Consider the following 22162-nt stretch of genomic DNA (forward strand, 5'->3'; position numbering starts at 1 on the left):
AAAGAGGAAATCTCACAGTTAGTGGGAAAACTCCGAGAAAATGCTGGACCGTGAAGGCGCGGCTACTAATCATCCCATAATGCCTTGCAATATTCAGCAAAGGCGGAAGCCTCGCGTGAAAATTGCTTCGGAAATAACATACCGTGCAGGATGTGGTGATTGTGTTTTCTATCAAATACTACCGCTCTCTCGGGCGTTGCCGGCCAGTTTTAAAGCATGAATTTTGAAAGTCAGCATCTACGATTCTCAGTAGATTTATTCTCCAAAGCTGGACATGAAGCAATCGTGGCTCACATCGAAGGCGAGCTAAAACATCTGGAACATGCCAGAGAGTATCTTGTCAAAAGGGCGAAAGTGGAACTTGATTATGCTTCAGCGCTTGGAAGAATAAACACCGCTGCTTGTAAGGTTATCAACGACAATGACAAAGAGAGCCCGATTAGAAAGGTAAGTATTTTGAATTTAAGTTATATTTCGGTTATGTCTGTGTTCTTGTTAAGTTTATGTGAGGAATTCGGTATGGAGAGAATTGACTTGGCGACTTCGTCGGAAGCTTTTAACAGAAAGAGGACGTGAAAATTTGCGACCCTTTCTTTTGTGTTAGAAATTTGTGTGCTTGGATATTTTGTCTCTGTGATCGTTGTAAGGCAGTTAATCTTAGCTTTGTGATTAATCACGTTTATTTGTGTCGACACAAATTCTCACATTTCTCGAGTCAAAATGCTAAAATATGCTGCGTAAACAGTGTAAGGTATAAGGAACTTTTAAGCTAAACAAGAAACTCAACTTTCCTTTTCGAAGTACATGTAAGCTCACTTACGATCGAGGACGTCTTTTTGTCTTTGAGGAATTTGTATTAAAATGTCTATATCTATAAGCCATGGACAACTGTTTGTCATAAATTCTTCCTCAGCCGGGAAGTACATGGAATGTAGGTAATTTGATCGGTGAATAAAAATTACATTTAAAAATATCAATTTTTGAGAATGGTATTTTGAGCCTGTATTTGTAGTGCAATATATTACTTCCTATATTGTACTTGTAGACATTTTTCCAGCCCCACTGTTAGTGGACACTTACTGATGAAAAATGAAAGACATCAGAAAATGCAATATTTATAAACAAATGAAAACGCTGTGAGCTTGTATAAAATCAACGTTGCATCGTCAGTTTTATTTTTTACCCTATGGAGAAATCGTCCAGCTATCTGTTAGTATCGATAGAATATAAAAGATATAGCCTACATACAAATCATCCTTGGCTTGATATGTCGACTGTATTTCATTGTAAACCTTGTGAGTATATGCTGTGTAATTCTATATGCTATCTTTTTTATTTTAATCATTTTTTAATGTACACCTGTCTCACTTAGGCTGAAATTTTGCTTTTGACACATGTTGCATCTATTTATGATCTTGGTAGTTTTATTAACAATTAATAAAACTACCAAGGGACAATTATTGTCGCTTGCCTGATGTATATCTATAACACTAATATCCTGAGGTAATGCGCAGAGTGCTTTTCCAATTGCATACTCATAGGAATGAATTGGAGAGACCCGCAAGTCACAGTCTTTCAGGTAAAAGATAATAAGAAAGTCAGTATGAAACTCTCCTGACCATCAATTTTTGCTGTCAAAATTGTAAATACAAGTAATAAAATGTAGCTTACAATAATTGTTATGTAAACAAGGGATACATGTACTTTGAAATTCACCTTTTCATGGGTCATCCAAGTCACATAATGATTTTTTAAAAATAATTTTAATTAGGAAACTAACACATTTTATTGAACAGTATATGCGTTTTTCTTCCAGGCATGGTGTACATATATCTTTGAAAGTGAAAGCAAGGCAAAACTGATTACAGAATTCAGCAACCTCTTGAATTCTACTACAGTAAAAAGACTTGACCAGCTCATAGAGGACAAAAGAAACTTATTAAAAAAGTACAAGAATGAGAAATTTAGAACGGAGAGCAGCTACAAACAAGAATGTGATGAAATTGACAGACTAAGGAAAACATACCAAGAAAATGCCAAAGACTCTGAGACAGGGAAAAGAAAATATGAAGAAGTTTTTTCGAAGGACAAATTTAACAATAAGGACTGGGAACGATCTAAAGATCGATATGTGAGATCGACTCTCAAACTACATCAGAATCATAATGATTATGTACTGGCTCTGAAATCAGGAAACTGTCATCAAGGATTTTACAATGATATTCTTGTTCCAACAATGTTGAATTCTTTGCAATACTTACAAGAGGAATACATTTCCCAATGGTAAGTGTTTTGGATTCTAGCCGAACTTGTGTCATACTTGTCAAAAAGAATCCAGAATGAACTCGCTGTGGACTGATCGCCTTGATAAATATATAATTGTACACATTGTATGAAAGAAGTAAAACACAGTTTCTGTGCTTCTATCCAGTTACAGAAACACCAGTGAAGGTATGTGAGAATTGGAAATGCTGTGAAACATTAGTGCAATACTAGGCAAGTTCTAGAGCTTTTCCAGGTTCTCCCAAACTTTCACTTGAATGTGTTTCTAGATGGAAATATTCAGCAATTGTTTTCTAGATTTCATTTAAAGAAACATAAAACAGATTGAAAAACATAAATGAATGTTTTCAAAGAGATGGTTTTCCTTATATTAAAAAACGTTTCTCTTATAATATTTAAATGAGGTAGTCTTAATGTGTTGTGTTGTAGGAAGGATCTTCTCCAGGATGCAGTAAATCTTACAAACTGTTGCCGTGAGGAGTATTTGACATCAAGCCAAGCAGTACAAGCTAGTGTTGATGAAGTAAAAAAGGATAAAGAATATGCCTCCTTTATCACCAGGCACAAGTACATAAAGACATTAATATTTTTTAACATTAAGAAATACTTATTAACACTTATTAACATCCATGTAGAACATGGTCATGCACGTGCCGCTCTTGAAAGAGAGAATGTGACTCTGCCTTTTTTTTCTTTTAAGCACATTTAACACTCTCTGTACGTTATGGTGTATATTAAGCCTTTTTAGTCCACTAGAAACAATGATAAATTACTCTTACAACTCACTCATGTTTTCTATAAGAAACACTCAATTTGGTTGCACTTGTTGGCTATTCACTTATTTTAAACAGTTTGTAGAAAACTTAGGTTGGCAGTTAAATTATTACTAGAGTAATTATTTGCCTGTGGCAACTGGTGAATCTTTCAGTTTGATGCTACAGTTGTGTTCGTGACTAGTTATCCATTGCAACATACATGTTTGCCATTGTATTATGGGATTTTGCAAAATTTAGCTGTTGCAAAAATGTCTTTAAGGTACCATAGTACATTTTACTTAATAGGTGACTGATGAAATGTACAGATTTTAACCAATTCTCACTTTTAAATTTTGTTTTCAGGCAAAACCAGGCACCAGCTTACCCATTTGTGTTCGATTCAGCTCTCATTGAACTGACATCTTCAGGAGTTATTGCTAATGAACTGCTTGTCAATGATTTGACATTAGAAAAACTTCAACACAAGTAAGTACCTTGTGTGATTAGTTTTTGCTCTTCTTCTGATTTTGAAATATTTCATAAAGAAAAGATGGCTTCAAGATCAAATCATGTACATGGTGAATGTTGTATTATTATGATATATTTTTTTTATGTGATAATGTGTTAATTAGTGCACTTATAGTTGCTCAAATGACTGGGCTTGCTGGGTTTAATTTTGCAATGGTTTATTATTAGGGGGTGGGGATGGCGTGGGTATGTGGCAAGGACGGGCAGTGATATACATGTACATTTTGGATACTGTGTCTGTGTACTGTGTACACAGTAGTACATGAAAGTTTGATCTTTCTTCAAAGGTTACATGTGTAACTAAACTTATGTACAATTAAGAGCTCATTTTAGGTGGGCTTATTTTGACATTTTTGCTGGTGGTGACATGGAGCTGGCTTATTTTTAGGGGGGGATATAACTGCAGAATTTTATTATATCGGAATTTAGTAGTTTGTTACTTGTAATATTTGTCATGTGGGGAAAACTGAAATGGGTTAGATGTTTGCATATCAGACTTTTTTTTCTGACTATGAATTCTTGAATGGCCTTGTAGTCAGATGTCTAGAGTAAATGCATTGGGCTAAAGAAGTTGCCCATGTTTACTCTTTAAAAAGGAACTTTAGAAAGAAAAAGGGTGTTGGTCAACAGTTATACTATTTGTCTTATTTGTCTTTAGGAGAGCACTGCTCAGTAATGAACTTGAAAATGTGGAACAACAACTGGAGGCTAAAGTAAGTTAATTTTTGAATTAATAATAATTATTATTGTGGTCAGTGCATTTTTAATTGACTGGATTTTACTCTTGATGTTATAGAAAGCAGAACTGGAACAGGAAACCAACAAGCTCCAGGCTGAAAAGACTGGGGGCAGCAATGAACACTTAAGGTGCGAAGTTGGTTATTTTGCGATAATCTCAAGCTGCTTGCTAATTTGTACTTGCAGACCTCTCGTGTTACATGTGTTCAGTTAGTTGAACAGTGTTGTGCAAAAACAGGATTGGCATAAAAAAGCAACCAAACATCTGCAAGAAGCTATCTCATGTAATTGAGTTAAGTTCGAAAATACGTAGCACTGTTACACCCCTTCATATGTTCAACATGTACTGTCACTGTGGTAAGTCAATGTCATATTATTTTATCAGTTCAAGTGCTAACTTTGTAGTTCTTAGTTATGACAATTAAACTTCCTTGTCTCTGGACAGTTTGTTGTGCTGTATTCCAAAGTAGGACTATAGGAGATATTTTGAAAGGAAAGAGAAGAACCCTATTGTCTACAGTTGGTTTTCATGTTGGGTCCTATATATCAAATACAAAATACCCCTTGTCAGCAATTACAATGTAGGTAGACCTGCAGTGTGCACATAAGGTTGAAGTCACCTAGCCTTTGCACACATTGTGCCCTCTTAAAGAATTGCTGACCCAACTGTCAAGGAGTAACATTCTAATTTGGAAATGTTGGTTCTTGAGGAAAACCAGGCAACTTGGTTGCAAGAAAACCCTCTTCTACAAGGAGGGAAGTAACGACAAATAAATTTAATCCAGATCACACATAAAATGTTTACTCAACTTTATGTATCACAATCTAACTTTCTTTTTACTTAACTTTTAGCATCATTCAAAAAGAGCAGACTGTCGCAGTTCTCAGTTGGCATGTGGATGACCTGAAGTGCAGTCAAACAAAACTGCAGGTACTTAAATGAACTATCAAGATACAAATTCTTCTGACCAGTCATCAAATATTTCTAATCTTCTAGTTTGGAACTATCTGATTTCATCATAGAGCAAGTTTTCTTTGTACATGTATAGGGTAATAACAGGTGTAGATTAGTTGGTATCTATACCTACCCTAGGGGTGTGGCCCATACTGCCAAAGCTTGACCAGTCTAGGTCTGTAGCCTCAAGCAACTTGGGAGAACCACTATTCCCATCACTAGCTATCCCCAGTGTTTTGCCAGGTTGCTATAACAGTTCCCTGGTAGCCCTACAGTACTGGCAAATTGTCCTGGGTGTTTAACAGCACTGCAAGAGAAGTGCTCTGTCAAAAAAGCCAGCCAGTGCTAAAACCCAGACTGCTCAATCAATTGAGTCAGTGCTCCATCCTTTTTAGGGAACCAAACAAAATATTTGTTAAATTCTCCTTAACGAGCCGTTCACTTGAGTTCATGACATACTTTGTAGTTCTGCTCATATTCTTTACTTGGCTATTCTCCCCACCAGCCACTCAGGGAAAATGTTGCCTCTTTGTTTGTAATAGTTGACAATCTAAGGAGAGACCTAAGCCTTCAATCAGTGACCCTGCATGGTATGAAGCAGAAGTGTAAAGTGTGATTTATCAAAATAGTGTTTGTTTCCTAATTGGAGCTTTTGGTTTCATCGTTACTGTTGTTGTTACATTTCAGAAAATGTGTACCATGATCGGATCTGCTCTGGACAAACTTGGTAATTCTCAACCTTCAAAGTTTGCAGACCTTTCTGCTCCAGGATCACCATCAGGGGTGAGCGGATTTGAAGTTGTGTTTCGTATTTCGTAATCGTACCTCAATTGTCAGGCATTATAAAACTTGGAAATATAGTAAACAATATAAACAATATCGAGAACAGCCTTCCTAAAACAACAACAGTCAACATGTATTTTTGTGGGTTGCTTCCTGCAGGAATTTGGTCAGTCAACGCCTGAGATCAGAAAAAGCAATCGAAAAATACCAACACTTTTTAAGAAAAGAAAGACGGAGAGAGAGAATTCTTCAAGCAACTGTAATTCCAAACCTCGACGATACGTGGCGTCATCCAATGAAGAGAGAGTGAATGGAACTTCAAATATTGAAGACTCCGAAGATAGTGAGGATGAAGTTGCAGGAGAATACCTTGAGGTAAAAAAGAAAATGCATTTGTTATTGCTGGAGTTTTTAAAACACGAAATGGCAAAATGACGAAATGTTACTACGGATAACCTAAATGGCACTCCGGTTAGCTTGAATATCACTGACTTGAAGAAGCTCTCAATAATTGTATGGGTTAACCGTATCATACATTGTGTTATTTCTTTATTTCGCCATTTCGTGTTTTAACACTTGCTACGATGTCGTATTCAGGAGCTGTCACGAGAGTTTTTTGACCGAGGCATACCTCTTGAAACCGCTGGCAAGCGCAGGAGAAATTGCAGTAGCCAAATCACGTGGTTGATTTATTTGGCTTCTGATTGGCTAAAAAATCTTTCTTTGACTGGTTGCAGCACGTCTGACAAGTTGATGTTGGTCAAAATCGAAAAAGCAAAACCGCAGCAAGAACTTGATACATATAAAATCAAAGGCTCCTGTGAGCAGCTCATGGATGAACGTTTCCTTTTGCCTCTGTTTCAAAACGAGTCTTCGTGCGAAAGCTTTCACGTCAAAATGAGTTAATGAACCTGTAGGCGACAGTCATATGAATGGTTTTGTACTTAGACTTGTTTTGACAGAGGCAAAAGGCAACTCGGAAATGGCCTATTGGATGAATGTAGAAAACATAGTTGAATATAAAGAGAAGAGGAATTGATCATTGTAGAGTTGTTCTTGGTACTGCAGTGGAAAACAGGAAAAGAAACATCAGTTGGTCAAATGTGATGGATAGGTTTTGATGTCCAAATATGGTTGTTTATTGACACTCTTTAGGTGGTTGAATTCATTCTCTGGTAAAATTGTTTTATAATAAACAATTATTTATTACATGTTTGAAATAGATCTCAACAGCTAGAGTACAACAGCAAAAATCAAGTTTAACACTGCTTTTATTAGGAACATTTCCTTTCTTTTTAAGTCCACTGAAATACTGACTACCATAATGTAGCACATAAAAGCTAAGAGGAGACATTGTAGCCAACAGTCTCCTTTACATGTACATGCAGATCAGATTATAAATTTTTTTTGGCTGAGTTATAAATAGCATAATCTTAACAGCAGCAGGACACACATGTAGTAGAAGTACAGCATGATAACAACCATTTTAAATATTGAATGAAAATTCAACAGGTATAAGCTGAAACAGTTAGGATAGCTTATACTATAATAAACATTGCAAGATTTGTATTTCATTAATAGAGAGAGAGATTAACATATTCTATTTTTGTGTTCCTTTATGATGCAGTCTATTATTTTCCTTTAATTGTAGAGCTAATATAAATGACTGATGTTTCTCTACATGTATATGTTCATGTATATGAACATGATATGGAGCTGCTAATTTTAAGTTGAAGTTGTATTTCTGTATTCCACTGTAAAGCTGTAGGTTCTGAGTTAAGTTTTGACACATGTAGTGACATAAGGTGGATTTCACTTGTCAACATTCTTAACTTTAAGAAACCCACTTGAACAAAGTTCCAAAGTGTTTCTGACTCTGTAATTACACTGTAAATCCACAAATTAGCACCCCACCCCCCTTGATTAAGCGCCCCCCTCGAATAAGCACCCCCTCGTCTTCTCCTAAATTTGAAATAAGCGCCCCGGGCACTAATTCGAGGATTTACGGCGTGCAGTTTGGAGAGCCATTTTATGTGCTTGTAGCCAATGTCTTTTGCAAAGAATGAGTTTCGACAGCTCAAGTGGCAACTACATGTAACACAAGTGTTGAAAGCATCTTATTCTCTTCCTAAGTAGGAGTATTCCACATCCACCTGTAATTCTCAGATTAATTCCATGGCAGAAGTCTTAAGGGTGACTTGTGGTGTTAAAGCCGGTTTCTATGAAGTCTTCTGCTATTATTTTTGGCAACTGATAAACATTTATAGCATCAGTAATGTTGTTAATATTAACATTTGCTTACTAACACTTGCATATTATAGTATACTGTAGTTGTCACCACAGTGTTCAACTGGGTTATTTGCATATGCACAATAGTACAACTTGCTTCACCTGCAATACACAATAAAGATAATAGTCCCATATTTTAAAAGGGTATAAAAATGAATGCAGAAAAATTATACATGTAAATCTTTAATTTGCTGCCCTTTCCCCTCCCCCTGTACCCAAACCCAATAAAAACAGGCTACTTACCTAAATGTGGCGTCCAAGTGATATTTCTTCCTTTTCTGGAAAGGGTTTAAGAAAGAAAATGCCAGTTATAAATGGCATGTTTTCCTTCAAGAAACATTGGAGCTAAAATAATTCCTTTAACCTGAAAAATGTATTCTTATATACAGCATCTCCAAATTATGGTAGAGTTACATGTAATTTTGAAACTCTATGAGGACTAGGAATTTAGGAACATAAAAAGCACAGGAAATTCAAACCATTCTTTGGTTCTGCAAATAAATGTTCTGACTGTTTTCTATATGTGATTCAAATAGTTGCTTGATACATTTAGATACTTTTCTGGAATGTAAAGTTTCATCTTCAGCTAAATTAATTATAATGATCTCACATGATATACACAGTGAATTTTTTTAAAACAAATATTCAAACAGCTTTCATGGAAATTTATATATATGGGCTCATGATCACCTGCTGATTGTGCACATAATTTGTGGTACATGATCTATCTGTGTATGGTAATCAGTAGTATACTGGTTCATCAACTGAGTGTATCCTTTGTCTGTTATAAGATATTTCATTAAGCCTTTTGTTCTGTATTTGCCTCCATTAGATCAATATTGAAATCCCTAAGCAGTACAGTTGGAATTGTAGGTTCTATTAATACTGAGTAGTGAAGATGAGTAAGAGCATGAATTAACTGAGAAATTGTAATTTTACAATGTAGTTTTCGAGCGATAGATTCCAATGACATGAATATTTGGAATTGGTTGGGTTAAAACCATTAATTTCTAAATTATTTAAGTTACATCTGTATGGAATTTGGTACAATTCAAAACATTAAAAGGTACACAGCAGTTCCATGGCAAGTTCTTATGTTAGACTGACTAAAGTCTTAGTCATTTCTGTAAAGTGTAAATTCACGAAGCTGATATGCATCATCTCTATCCGACAAGCAAAGTTTCGATTCAACAAAAATGTTGACATCAGCTTTTTGAATGTTGTAATCACTTCGCACATCATCTATGTGGAGGTGAAGCCAGAGGTGGAGAGATCCAACATCCTGAAACAAGATTGTTGTCGGTCTGTAACACTGCCACAAGGCTTGCTTGTGTTCTTAGTCTGCTCATTTTACTTTTAACTTTCTCACTAATCTTTACTGTGAACTCGACGTAAGCTTCTTCAAAGCTACACGAGGCTGAATATATACACGAGAGACATGTTATCAGCATTTCCAGTACAAACTACATCCATAGTACTGATCGATAGTATAAATCGCTGACAGACAGAAATCAACTCTGTAAAGACAAAATGGCGAACGTCAGCTCTTTTGTGTATAGAAAACCGAGCAGTTTCCGAACGAAAGAATCTAATATTACAAGTACGCAAAAGTGCTCTTATAGACATAGTTTTCAAAGGAAAAAAAAAACGATACAACAAGAAGGCTTACCTTAGCTTCCAGATAACACGGCATTCATTTCATTCATCCTCCGGGTGACATTAAGACATTTTTAAACGATCCGTCGATTTGTCCACGGACCACGGCCGATAGACATTGTAGCTTTCAAGATTCCGATGCAAGGATCGTTGCTTACAGGATTTCATTGTCGATTTGTCGTAGCAAGTGTTCCTTAGCGTAAAAACTTTCCATTTTTCAACCCACGAAGGAATCCCTGTTTACAGATCGAACAAAAAACCATCTTCGACCTCCGTGCCGTGTTATGCCATGTTGTTGGACAAAAATTTACGCCTTTGTAGTACTCCCATAAAACCAGTCAAACATATGCCCAGAAGTCCTCGAGACAAAAACAATACTTAGCAAGGGAGGTAGGAAGAAAATGTTTAATCCGGATTTAATGAATAAATTAATCAGAATCGAGTGAGTGAGTGAGTGCCATTGGACTGCCTACTAAGCTCATGGATGACGTAAATTACATCATCCATGAGCAAAAACCAGAAATAAAACAACAACAACAACAACAACAAACAAGAAACATCTCAGACAAACAACAAACTAACATTCAAACAAATAGCTAAACAAACAAGCACACGATTTAAACAATTCTCCCGAAACCCATAGAGTGGTATTACGATTATAGGATACCTCGATTTTTCTTAATTCCTGATTATTCGAAGAAATTTCTGCTCCCTTGGTAAAGCAAGTTAAGATAAACGTACCTTTGCTTTATCGAACCTTCTGAATTTTCGAACAAAAATCCGTTGTCCTAGGTGGTTCAAAAAATTCCACTGTATTGTTTTTAACACCTTTTTATTTTTTTCCAGCCGAATGATGAGATTGCCCTTGAGGAAGAGCCGTGGTTTCATGGCACGATTGATCGTAAAGAGATAGCTACCCTACTGAAGAAAGACGGAGATTATCTAGTGAGAGAAAGCTCATCAAAACCCGGACAGTTTGTTCTGTCCACTCGGAGCACCGTGGACGGCAGCCAGAAGCATTTTATCATTCAATCAGAGGATGTGAGTACCACTTAAGCTTTGCCATCAAACACTTTATGCTTGTCTCATCATAAAGCAAAAATAAACTTCACTGTTTGAAATTTGATTTCATTCCCCGTTTGAAACCTCCACTTTTTATAGTGAGACGTTTGGCATTTATACTTGGCCTCCATACGTGTCTCATTAGCAACCAGCACTTGAAGGCCGTATAATCATGAGCCTTGCGTGAAACGAAATCCGTTTGGCCAAGTGCTGACCATGATTTCTCCTCACGTTTCTTTACCTACCAGCAGATTCTTTCGTAGAGCGAGAAATGAACGTAAACGGGGAAAAAATTGCGACATGCTTTATTTACTTGCTTTAAGGTAATTCCATCGAAATAGAACTCACAATAGATTTTCTTTCAATGTTTGCCTGTTGGCTGCTTGTATCGAGAGAACTTAAAATTTGAAACAAAAAAGGGGGGTCCCCACATTCGATTAGGAGCAGGAGGACCTTCAATAAACTCCATAATTCCTGAAATTATCTACTTTCAGAAACCTTTATATTTGAACAGAAGCATATCACCTTGCTTCTGATTTGAACCATTCACCTTACGCATTAAGAGAGCAGAAAAATAGAGAAAAAGTTAAGCGAGAAATGCAACAATGGATGTATTGCATAAATGTTAAGGAGCAATTTGATGTACTTTTCATGATAAGGGCACTCGTATTTAGTTGCCAGGGATACAATATGTTCTAGGCACGCAGTGTTCTGGGGCCACATATTATCTTTTACAAGTGCTAGCTATGCTCTCATTTTCCGTGATAGTTTTTTACTCTGCAATAGAAATCGGTCCATATTCACTGTATAGAAATAAGGTGATCTCTGCATTCAAACTAAATAAAAAAGTCGTTAGGTCCCGGTACTCGTTTCCGAGAAAAACACGATGATTTGCCTCTCCCAAGCCAAGAGCCACCATTTTGTACATGTTGTGTATGTGCACGCGCGCGTGAGCGCGCTAATGACGCGAAAATCGTGCGCAGTAGGGATGCGCAATGCAATTCTGAGGAATCACCTTAATTTAACTTCAAAGCGCACAACACTTAAGGTGGCTACATAGGATAATCATTTATGGCGTTGCGCGCGCAAGTGTTATGTTTTGAATGATGTTTTTGCACTCGCTTTCACACCCAGTCCTCTCAAACTTATTACATGTAATAACGAATGATTAAATAGTGTTTTGCTATCATCTCTGTTAAAATTTTGGGCTTAAGTCTTGAATTATAAATGCCCAAGCAAATGTGTTTTTACTGTTTGTGTGGCTTTATTTGTGATTTTCTTGAATTTTCTTCAGTGAAATCTTCTAAAACTTTTACAACACATCGCTTCCAGCGGGATACGAATTTTAAACACGAAAAAAGAAGGGTTTGTAAAGGCAGGTTTTTTCGATTTTTTCAAATTTTTGTCTTTTACCGCTGCAAAAAATCTGGTCTTATAGATTTCCCTGAAAAACGAGCTCCGACTAAAGTAAAATATTTACTACCAATCTGCCAAATTTTACGGAATTTCACCGAAGGAAACGCGAGAAAATTCACTGTCAGTTTTGCTTTTTGTGCTCATTTTGACGTCAGAAAATATCCAAAAACACTGACGTTTTCCTTCAAGCGCACGCAGATTACTTGAGCTTTCATCCTCAGCGCGCGTGCGATCGTAAAACTATAGGGAGCCGTCTTAAGTCCGGCGCTGTTTTCGTGGTGTCGAGGCACGCCTCGTGATTCGCTCGCGACCAATGATAAGAGAGGAATCTGTGGTACAGGTGCCCCATTAATTTATTCAAACTCTCATTCGTTACCAGGGCTTAGTACGGTTTGAAGACCAGGGCTTTCCCAGTATACGAGAACTGCTCGATTACCACGTAAAGAACAAAGTTCATGTGACAAAGAAGTCAAAGACCGTCTTGGTAAACGCCGTGGAAAAACCTGGAAAAGACAAATGGGAAATGTGCAGAGACGACATTGTCCTACAGGAGAAGAAACTTGGTTCAGGTCATTTTGGAGATGTGATGAAAGGAATTCTAAAACCTTCCAACACTCCTGTCGCTGTTAAATCCTGCAAGGGAAATGTTACGCAAACGGTGAAGCAGAAGTTTCTGTCGGAAGCAGAGATCTTGAAGCAGTATGATCATCCTAATATAGTCAGACTGATAGGAGTGTGTGCTGACCGAGAGCCTGTTTATATAGGTACGTCGGGGTCTGATCTCATGAATATGATACCCATCGTATTCTGTTGTACATCTACGAATGACGGTTACATTGTACGTTTGTTAGTCGCTCACGAGCGTGTTACTCTGTAAATGAAAGCTATCTACACTGTATATGTCACAGTGTTAAAAAGTTCTAAAAAACAGTTTCTTACTGCTGCTCTCTACAGTGGCTAATGAAACAAATAACCCACCGAAATCTACAAATCTAAGAATTTTCTCGATAAAAATCCAAGTTGACCGAACAGGAGTCGAAGGTACAGCTGAGCCTTAGGAGACTGGTTGCGAGCGAGGCCATTTATATATACACCTTTTTTTGAGAAGATGATTTTTCTGTCCGTGACACTGGCATACTCGGAAAAAGAAATCCGAGTTCCTCAGGCAGGAGTCGAAACTAAGACTTTCTGGTTACTAGTCCCTCAGATGCTCTGCCACTGAGCCGCAAGAGACTTGTGGGAACTAAGGCCATCAAACTGGATTCATGTCACCAACGTCCTGCATTATGTTAGTAGGCTTACACACTTTCATTGCCTGTTAACATAGAGCGGTTTTCAATTGAGTGTCGTAAAACCAAAACCAAAGTAGTCACTCTAGCCAATCACAGAGGACGCAGACAGTACAGTGAACCAATCAAAAACCCGAAGCAATTACATGTAGCTGACGCAAAGCGCGGGAAAACGCATGCGAACGAGTCACGATTGGTTTTGGTTTTACTTCTGATTGGATGAAAATGTGGCGCGAGTTTTTTAAGTCAATCGTGTAGCGTGGTAAATGCAAAACCAATTACTTTTCGACACTCAACTGAAAAGCGCTCTGTTGCCAACCAACTACAATTTTTTTTGCTTTCCATCGAACAGAATTCGTATGTTAACATGGACTGTTGCTTTGTTCTTCCAGTCATGGAATTCATGGTCGGTGGAGACTTCCTGTCTTATCTTCGTAAAAATGGCGCTAAGCTGGACTCAAAGAAACTAGCAAAGTTTAGTGTCGATGCAGCAGCTGGTATGGAGTATCTGGAGAGCAAAAGTTGCATTCATCGAGATTTAGCAGCACGAAACTGCTTGATTGGTACAAAAGATATACTCAAGATCTCGGATTTTGGAATGTCTCGTGAAGTCGAAGAAGGTAACGTTCGATCACGTGCTTAGAGTGTCAGTCGATGTTAGATTCTCAATGTCACGAAGATAGTAAGTTAGTAGCATAAAGAAGGACAAATCGTTAACAGTCTCAGGGAATGGCTGAGGTGTATTTACAGACGATCATGAGCAATTTGATTTTTTTTTCCGCTGTAAACTATTATTGTATGTGGCCGTTTATTCATGTTGCTGCGCGCAAGTGAAAACTTGGTTTAGAAGTTGATAATGGTTTTGAGAGTGCATGATACCTGGACAACAACTTACAGTTGATGACTCTCTGAAACAGTCGTCCTAAGTTGTTAATACTGCACACTGACATCTAAACATTCCATCTGCAGTCGATGTTGATGGCATCAACAGCTATTTGACAATTTTTTACTCAGTGAAAATCGAGTTTCACGCGTCTTTTTTTTTTCTCTCAACAGTTTACGAAGCTTCAAATATGAAAGAGATCCCTGTAAAGTGGACTGCGCCCGAGGCTCTGTACTATTTCCAGTACACCACTCTGAGTGACATATGGAGCTTTGGAGTGTTGCTTTGGGAGACATTCTCTTATGGTAACACGCCCTATCCTGGCATGAATAACAAGGTGAGGACAACACGTGCCATGTATTCCTTTCTGTTGCACGAGAGAATTCATTTCAAATGCTAGGATTATCTTATAGGATGTGATAAAGTTTGTCTCAGATTTAATCAAAGATATCATATGAACTATATAATTCGCCAGCACTTTTAGTGCTGATATTTGTATTTCAATATTTTTAATTTGTTCCAAATGTAGTTAGTATTTACCAACATTAGTTTATTTTCATTTCTCGTTTTTTGGCTCTTTCTTCAATAATATAAGCCCTCTCCAAATTCCTTATGGGCTTATGTTAGTGTGTGGTTTATGTCAGTGAGGGCCTTCAGGCACATACCCCAGTTTGTCTTTCGTCCACTATCTTCGTGACGTTCATTTGGAAAAATTAGGCGGCGCTGTTCTCTGTTAAGTTGACTGAGAGACGGTCTACTGATTTTCGAACATGCGCAGAGTGCTCATTTTCCAGAGTTAGAGCCCGCGTTCTTGTTACTGACCAAAAGAAAACTGAGCTCTGGGCACGAAATTGTTTTCTAAACAGAACGTTAATATTGGCCTTAGTAACTTTATTATATTCGGATTCGGTTCTTTTTACTATCAATTGATGTATGTATGTAGTCTCATTTTATTTTGCTAACGATTTCCGCTCACAAAACAATTTTTGTCTGTCTGCAGGAAACCCGTGAAAAGGTTGAGAATGGCTATCGCATGCCTGCACCGGCGGACACACCTCCGACAGTGTATCAAATCATGAAAGATTGTTGGAATATTAACCCAGATGCAAGGCCACGCTTTTCTGAAATTCTAAGAAGATTGAAGCAAATCCAGGAAGTTCTCTAAAAGTGTGATTTTGTACCCTCTTTATGTTCGCCTCAATGTTGGAATTATTAGCATTTTTAGTTATTATGAAAATATGGTCATAGTCAACCCAAGCTACATTTAACAGGTTACAATATCGCGAAGAATTATTTTTGAGAAATGAAATTGTCAGATGCCAATACAAAATGCTTTTTTGAAGCATAGCAAATGTCCTCATTGTACATTTGGCATGTGTAGTCATTATAAATTTTAGTCTTCATACATTAGTAACTTTTGAGTGGCTCACAAGATGAACTTGTTAGGCCTCGTCAAATTCCTTGCGTTAATTATATAATATAAATAGAAAATAACTAACATATTATGTTTCTATCTTTAAATAAGATCATGTAAACACACGATGACTTTTAAAGAGCTGAAAAGTCTGTCTAAACCCTCTAATGCAGCTCATTTCAGGAGAGTGTTAGAACCGAATTTAAAACACGTTTTAAATGCGTTTTAAACGCGTTCAGACTGTTTGTTTACCAGTGGTCGCGAATGTGAGTATTTTGTATGATAATTTAACTGCAAATTTCGATATGTACGGCTATTAACATCAACCAGTATAGAGGGTTATATCGTTTTCAGTATTTATTTGGTTTAAGTCCTTGTTCGGTTGTTTTTAAACATTCAGTGTAAAATAACTTGTTTTTAATGTGTCCGCTCGAAATATGTCAACTTTATTCGTAGTCTTGTTAAGACAGCGTCCACACCACGCCGGAAGAATTTGAAAACGCAGCTTTGTTTCTACGGGCAGGCTTACCGTCCACACTAATCCGGCACGAAAACGGAGCTTTTGGAAAACGCTCTTCAAACCGGAGAAATTTGAAAACGCCGGGTTTTCGTTTTCGTGTGGACGGAAAACATTTTGAAAACGGAACTTTTCGAAAACGATGACGTCACGATAATCACGTGATATCCCTGACCGAGGTTTCCTCAAACACAAATCCAAAATGACCGGTGATTGTTGCGTTTTTAAATTCCTCCAGCGTAGTTTGGATGGAAAACATTTGATGCATTTTCAGAGCGAAACCTTCGTTTTCAGATTCCTCCGGCGTAATGTGGACGGGGCCTAAAATCGTTACAAACACGTGCAGATGTTATAGGAAATCCGTATAATCACTGGAACTTTTCTAATGAAGTAAAAGGACAGAACGACAAGTAAATTAGAGTTATAATAATTAAGAAATGGAATTGAGGCGAATAAGGACGCAAACGTCTACTGAAAACATTTATGCTTGTTTGCAGATGTCATCATTTGCATTCAAATTGTGTTTGATAGAGTCAAATCACAATTCTGGTCTTCCCATAAAATGGAAAGAAGTGAAATCAGTTGTATTATAGAGAAACATAAGAAGAATATAAATTTTAGGAAATTGTATATTATTGATTTTATAAGTGATAAAATTTTGCTATTTTATTCATCAAATTCTACAGACATAGGTTAACTGTCGATGTTAATCTAGCTGGTAAATATCTCAAAGAAGGCCCGATTGGTTGAATCGTTGTTCAGTTTGTATTTTGAGTTTATTATATGTAGGTGACTCTGTTTCCAGCTACATTGTATACTGTTAGAAACTCGAACGTACTGAGCTGGAAACACGAACTTCTTTAGTACAGGCTACGAAATTCATCCGTAGAAATAGTCGTGTTTGAAGTGTGAAGTTTTATGTTTGAACTTTCTTTGAGTTTCAATGTGTGTAGTAGAGTGATTTCCCAAAACCCGTGATGTTGGTTGTAGACAATAAATTTAATTTATTGTTTCCTTCCATTTGACCAATTTACATCTTCACTGCTCGCGGGTTGTGAGAAATCGTTCTATCCCAAGTCGATCTTTTCTGATTTTGTAACTGTCTTCATGGCCTGTCTTCACTACTGTTTTTCTTTTGCTTGCCTTGAGTTTTCCATGGCTCACTGATGTAAATAAAATGCTAAAGATGAAAGCTCGAAGAAGCTAGTGTTACTTTGTTAGCTCTGTACTGACTGACGGCTTGCTTCCAAACGTAGAACTCCTTACCCATTTGTTGTTACAGCATGATCGAACTGAAAGATAGGATAACATGCCTCTGACTGAAAAACTTCAAAAAACAAATTGAATACATCCATCTCCATGTAGTTCCCAGGATCAAGAACTGTCAAACGCTCAAATGCGAAAAAAAAAAGGCCTAACGTCACTTACAGTTTTCTTGACCTCGAAGTTTGTTAGAATTTAAAGAAAAAACGCGCAAGACTTCAAAAAAAAAAAAGAAAAAAAGAAAACGTTACGAAAAAAGCTAAAAAAGAAGCAGTGGTAAATTAAATTACGAGCCGATATTAACAAGGTGGGAAAAACTTATTAAATTCTTTATGCATGCATATGCTGCGTTCAAAGCTTAACTTTTCAGTGGCTGTTAAGTGGAGGGCAAAAGCAATGGAATGTGAGCCCCGCTTGAGAGAAATCTGCGATTCTACCCAAAAAATTACATACTGATGACGCTGCACTCCCCTAAACAGGCCTACCTCGCTCTAATCTGAGAGGTACCTGGAAAGGAACGAGTTGGGTGAGATTCCGTAGGAAGCGTCATCGCTGTTCTCTGGTATTTTTTATAAAATTTTCAAGTTGATAGATTTTTTAAAAAATTTTTACAGCAATCAGATAATGAGTTACTTGTGTCAGAAATGCAAAAAAAAAAAAACAAAAAAAAACGGGGGTCACCCACTTCGTTTCGGAGATAAACCGTGTGATTTTGAAAAATTGACGCACGTAATTTAGCATGGTCTACAGAGGTTTATAGTTAAAAATATCGAAGTTGAGTCCACGGAGACAAACGATCTTAATTATATTTTGTAGAAGTGGGTCTTGCGTAAATAATTACAAATGTTGCCAACGTTTTCACGAAACTTAACCCTTCAAGAGGCATTTGGAACCGCCGCACAGATAAACGAAGAGCTAAAATAACGGAATTCGATGGTGCATTTTGCAAAAAAATTCAAACTTCTGATCGATAGATTTTCTTCATTTTTTCGCTAAACGTAGAAAATCGGTAGAGAAAATGATCCAAAAAGAAAAAAAAAAACACTTAAAGGTCACCGAATGTCCAAGATCGTTAAAAGCAGGCAAAGCTAGAGCAATGGCCATCTGCCCTATCATGGTTCATTTCTGAATTTGCGTACGCAGTAATTGAGGATGCACAGAAATAATTAGCGCGAACGTCCTTAAAAGTCCATCGCACGACACGCCTCCCATTTTTCTAATGAGGCACTCAATGTTCCAAGTTCAGTCTCGATCGAGTTGAGAACGATTTGTTGATACAAGACGGCAGCAATATAACTTTGAAGGTTATTGCTGGTATTTTGGCGGTTTTTATATGGGGAGAGTCAGAAGCTCTCTTTGAAGATATTCTGTCAGTCAGCTCATGCTCAGCGTTCATGCCCCGAGAGAGCGGTGAATGGCCGTTCAGATTTAGATACATACAAAGGGAGCTCCAACTTCATTATATATATATAAATCAAAACAAATTGAAAACAGATTCAAAACAGATTGTTCACTATTTGTACAGCTCGGTTTCTCGCCCGGACACTTAAAAAGTGTGCGTGAACGCGCTTCGATCTGCGATCAACCGCATCGTGTAGACGACTTTGTTCTGTTTGACTTTTTCAGGGTCTTAGTTATTGCAACAGTATCGTTCATGTAAATATTTACGTAGCGCGAAATTAAAAACATCCAGGTGCAAATAGTGAGCCGGCCATAAAATAAATGCAAAAATAAACGAAAGATGGGAGCGGGGGTGGGGGGGCGGAGAGTGTTTGGAGTGTCATTGCCTTAAACCGGCCACCCAAATTTCAAGGATCGTTCCATTAAAGGGTTAGCAAAGTTGGCAGAGTATGCTCAACTTCTTTAATTATCTCAATTCTTCATATTTCATTATTACACTCTTTGACAGCAGGTATTTAACATGTTATACCAGAAGCATATGCTTCTGGTTCTACTTTGCTACTAAATTTTATGAGCAGTTTCCCAACACAGTTTGATTTTGTGACCTGGTTTTGAAACCTTTTAAGAGATTTACTTGTGCCATGATCTTTGTGAAATACAGTGCCTGTTCTAGTCTACATATTAAGAGTTTTTAGCGGTGTTTAGTAGTTCGTCTATGCTTTGATCTTCCAAGAGACTTGCCTTGAAAAGGATTATATTGTTGTTGCTAAGAACTGACGTTTTGATAGCCTCAAAGTCTTACGCTTGATTCAAGCAGGATTTTATGTTCAGGAGTACTGTAAGTGTCATCGCCTGCAAAGGATCTTGTATGTTTCGAATGATTCAGGAACACAATCATCAGTAAGCCATGTGTTGTGGTTTGATTTACCACTGGAATTAATCTAAATGGTACCTGCATGAAGAATGTACATGTAAAACAAATTTACATGAAGACAGACAAGCTTTATTCATTTCTGAGGATGCGAAAATACACTTTCTTCACAAACTTTTTTCCAGGTTTGAAAAAAAAAAAAAGCACCCATGTCAGATTTATCATTGAAAAATGCAAACTCTGTGAAATGGCTGCCAGTGGCAAATGAAAACAGTGTGTTGCCATCAAGATAGAATTGGAAGTTTCACTACCAACTTGTGTGCATTGGTGTTGAAAGTGGCTGTTGTTTGTTCAGGGTCAACTTTCTGTGCCAGCTCAACATTGAGTCTGTAAACTCCTGGAACATCCAGTGACAGTTCAGTCTACAACAAAGAAAAAAAGAAAAGTTTACATTAGTTAGAGAGTGGAAGATTTCTGATGGTTGAGGGTGGGGGGGGGGGGGGGGATAGGGAGGAATTAAAAACAAAAGGAGTGAGGAGGATTGTATCTTAAGTATCCATTTTGCACTTTTCAGAGACCAAAGACAGTTCAGGAATGAAATTTTAGATCCACCTTCACAACAAAGACTGGTACTTAAATTCAATTATCAGGAAGTACAGACCTGCCAGCCCCCAACAGTGAAAAATCTGGAGGTAGACTCAAAAAAACCTGGACATTATGCCACTTATACCCCACTTATTGGCACAACAGAAGAAAAAAAAAGTGATCTGTAAGTGTGAATCACAGATTTGCAAGATTAAAATAAGCTGTTAGAACCATCATTTTTATCACTTTTTTTTCAGTCTATATTTTTTCTCAGAAAAAGCAAGAGGTTTCCTATCTTTGTCAGGAGTCTGGAAGACATGACAAAAAAACATAAAACTTCTGGCCAAAAAGGGAGGGTTGACAGGTCTGGAAGTGAGTAAATATTATGCTTGCAGTTAGTTCCATACCTCACAAGCATCCAGTTGGCACTGAGAAGATGATGCAACATTTGGTAAGCCCACTTTAATAATGATCCTTTTTGGCTTGGAATTCTCTGCATCTTTCACAAGAACTTCATAATTTGGTGTTGTTGGCTGTGGTGCTGTATTTGTTGATGACACTTCCTCAATCAAGCATTTTTTCGGTTTTTCTGCTGATCGCTCAAACAAGTCAAGTGGTGCATTTCTATCAGGCTGGCTGTCAGATACTGCTATTGATGAAAGTTGTTTCAATAATGATTCTGGGTTCTCAGAAACCCCAGGCTTCTGTTGCTCAGGATTCTTTGGATTGATCCCTTGTTCCCTTCCATGCCGTAAATATTTTCGCAAATTCTTTGGATCACCTTTAAAAGGCTTTTTTGAGTTTTTATATTTTCTTGAAACTTGCATCTTTTTGGTGTTCTCGAGGTAATCCAAAGCGACATGCACAAGAAGGTTTTTGCGATCTTTACTGTTCGACACACCTTTAGTGACAACTGGATTAACAATAACATCAACTACAGAATATGTTGATTTTCCTTCTGTTTTCTCCTGAAGCTCCCCGGCCATCACGGGAATTGGGTCGTTTTCTGACTTTGGAGCAATCATTTGTTCCCAACTACAAATGTTCACAAACAGCTCATGGGTGATCACAGATGGAAGCTGAAATGCCAATGATTGAAGGACGGTATGTTAGAAACTGTACACGGAATCGTACCCATTCCTTTAACGACACATAATTTCCTTCAGAAAGTTTGAGGTGGCGAAGAAAAAAATCACTAACTTTACGTGAGCTATAAGAAAGTGAAAGTGCCCGTTGCCATGCTTACCAAAATAGTACTGATGCAAAAACAAGGTTCCGGTGGCTTGAAGGAGGTAGCTCCATCCTTCAAAGCCTTGTCGATAAACTTCTTATATGCTTCGGGATCTGACTCAGCCATATCATCCAGCATTTTCCACATACTCTCTGCTTGATTCAAGAAGCTCTCCGAACCCCTCTGATCCGCCATTTTGAATAATGTGAGTATTACTGGGAATAGCCCCCTACTACTCATGCT

At 37.5% G+C, this 22162-nt stretch overlaps 2 protein-coding genes across 3 annotated transcripts; one reads left to right on the top strand and one right to left on the bottom strand.

The window, feature by feature from the left end:
• The first annotated feature begins 126 nt into the window (after window positions 1-126).
• On the top strand, window positions 127-18076 carry LOC145479473 (tyrosine-protein kinase Fer-like). 2 transcript variants are annotated; one of them, XM_081457849.1, is made up of 15 exons: window positions 374-447; window positions 1542-1579; window positions 1817-2283; window positions 2713-2850; window positions 3402-3524; window positions 4225-4279; window positions 4363-4433; window positions 5157-5235; window positions 5947-6042; window positions 6202-6417; window positions 10834-11028; window positions 12845-13229; window positions 14147-14374; window positions 14811-14974; window positions 15638-18076. In XM_081457849.1, exons 2-15 carry the CDS (start codon window positions 1544-1546, stop codon window positions 15800-15802), a joined length of 2418 nt encoding a protein of 805 aa, XP_081313975.1. In that variant the 5' UTR covers window positions 374-447; window positions 1542-1543; the 3' UTR covers window positions 15803-18076. The 2 variants fall into 2 exon arrangements, with proteins under 2 accessions (XP_081313974.1, XP_081313975.1); XM_081457848.1 differs by lacking the exon at window positions 1542-1579 and having other exon boundaries at window positions 127-447.
• A 2131-nt stretch (window positions 18077-20207) lies between these two features.
• LOC145479482 (PIH1 domain-containing protein 2-like) lies at window positions 20208-22159 on the bottom strand. Its single transcript, XM_081457859.1, has 3 exons — window positions 21935-22159; window positions 21096-21767; window positions 20208-20525 (listed from the first exon to the last, which is right to left on the bottom strand). Exons 1-3 carry the CDS (start codon window positions 22157-22159, stop codon window positions 20388-20390), a joined length of 1035 nt encoding a protein of 344 aa, XP_081313985.1. The 3' UTR covers window positions 20208-20387.
• Between the last annotated feature and the right edge of the window lie 3 nt (window positions 22160-22162).

Source organism: Orbicella franksi, chromosome 2 (assembly GCF_964199315.1).
Source record: "Orbicella franksi chromosome 2, jaOrbFran1.1, whole genome shotgun sequence".
In the NCBI taxonomy this organism is placed as follows: domain Eukaryota; kingdom Metazoa; phylum Cnidaria; class Anthozoa; order Scleractinia; family Merulinidae; genus Orbicella; species Orbicella franksi.

Excerpts from the sequence above, each read along its gene's own strand:
- LOC145479482 (XM_081457859.1), bottom strand. The coding sequence starts at position 22,159 with ATGAGTAGTAGGGGGCTATTCCCAGTAATACTCACATTATTCAAAATG. Across the intron at positions 21,768-21,934 it reads TTTGCATCAGTACTATTTTG|CTTCCATCTGTGATCACCCA; the intron begins GTAAGCATGGCA and ends TTGGCATTTCAG. Across the intron at positions 20,526-21,095 it reads GCCAACTGGATGCTTGTGAG|ACTGAACTGTCACTGGATGT; the intron begins GTATGGAACTAA and ends TCTTTGTTGTAG.
- LOC145479473 (XM_081457848.1), top strand. The coding sequence starts at position 217 with ATGAATTTTGAAAGTCAGCATCTACGATTCTCAGTAGATTTATTCTCC. Across the intron at positions 5,236-5,946 it reads GCAGTCAAACAAAACTGCAG|AAAATGTGTACCATGATCGG; the intron begins GTACTTAAATGA and ends GTTACATTTCAG. Across the intron at positions 14,975-15,637 it reads ATCCTGGCATGAATAACAAG|GAAACCCGTGAAAAGGTTGA; the intron begins GTGAGGACAACA and ends GTCTGTCTGCAG.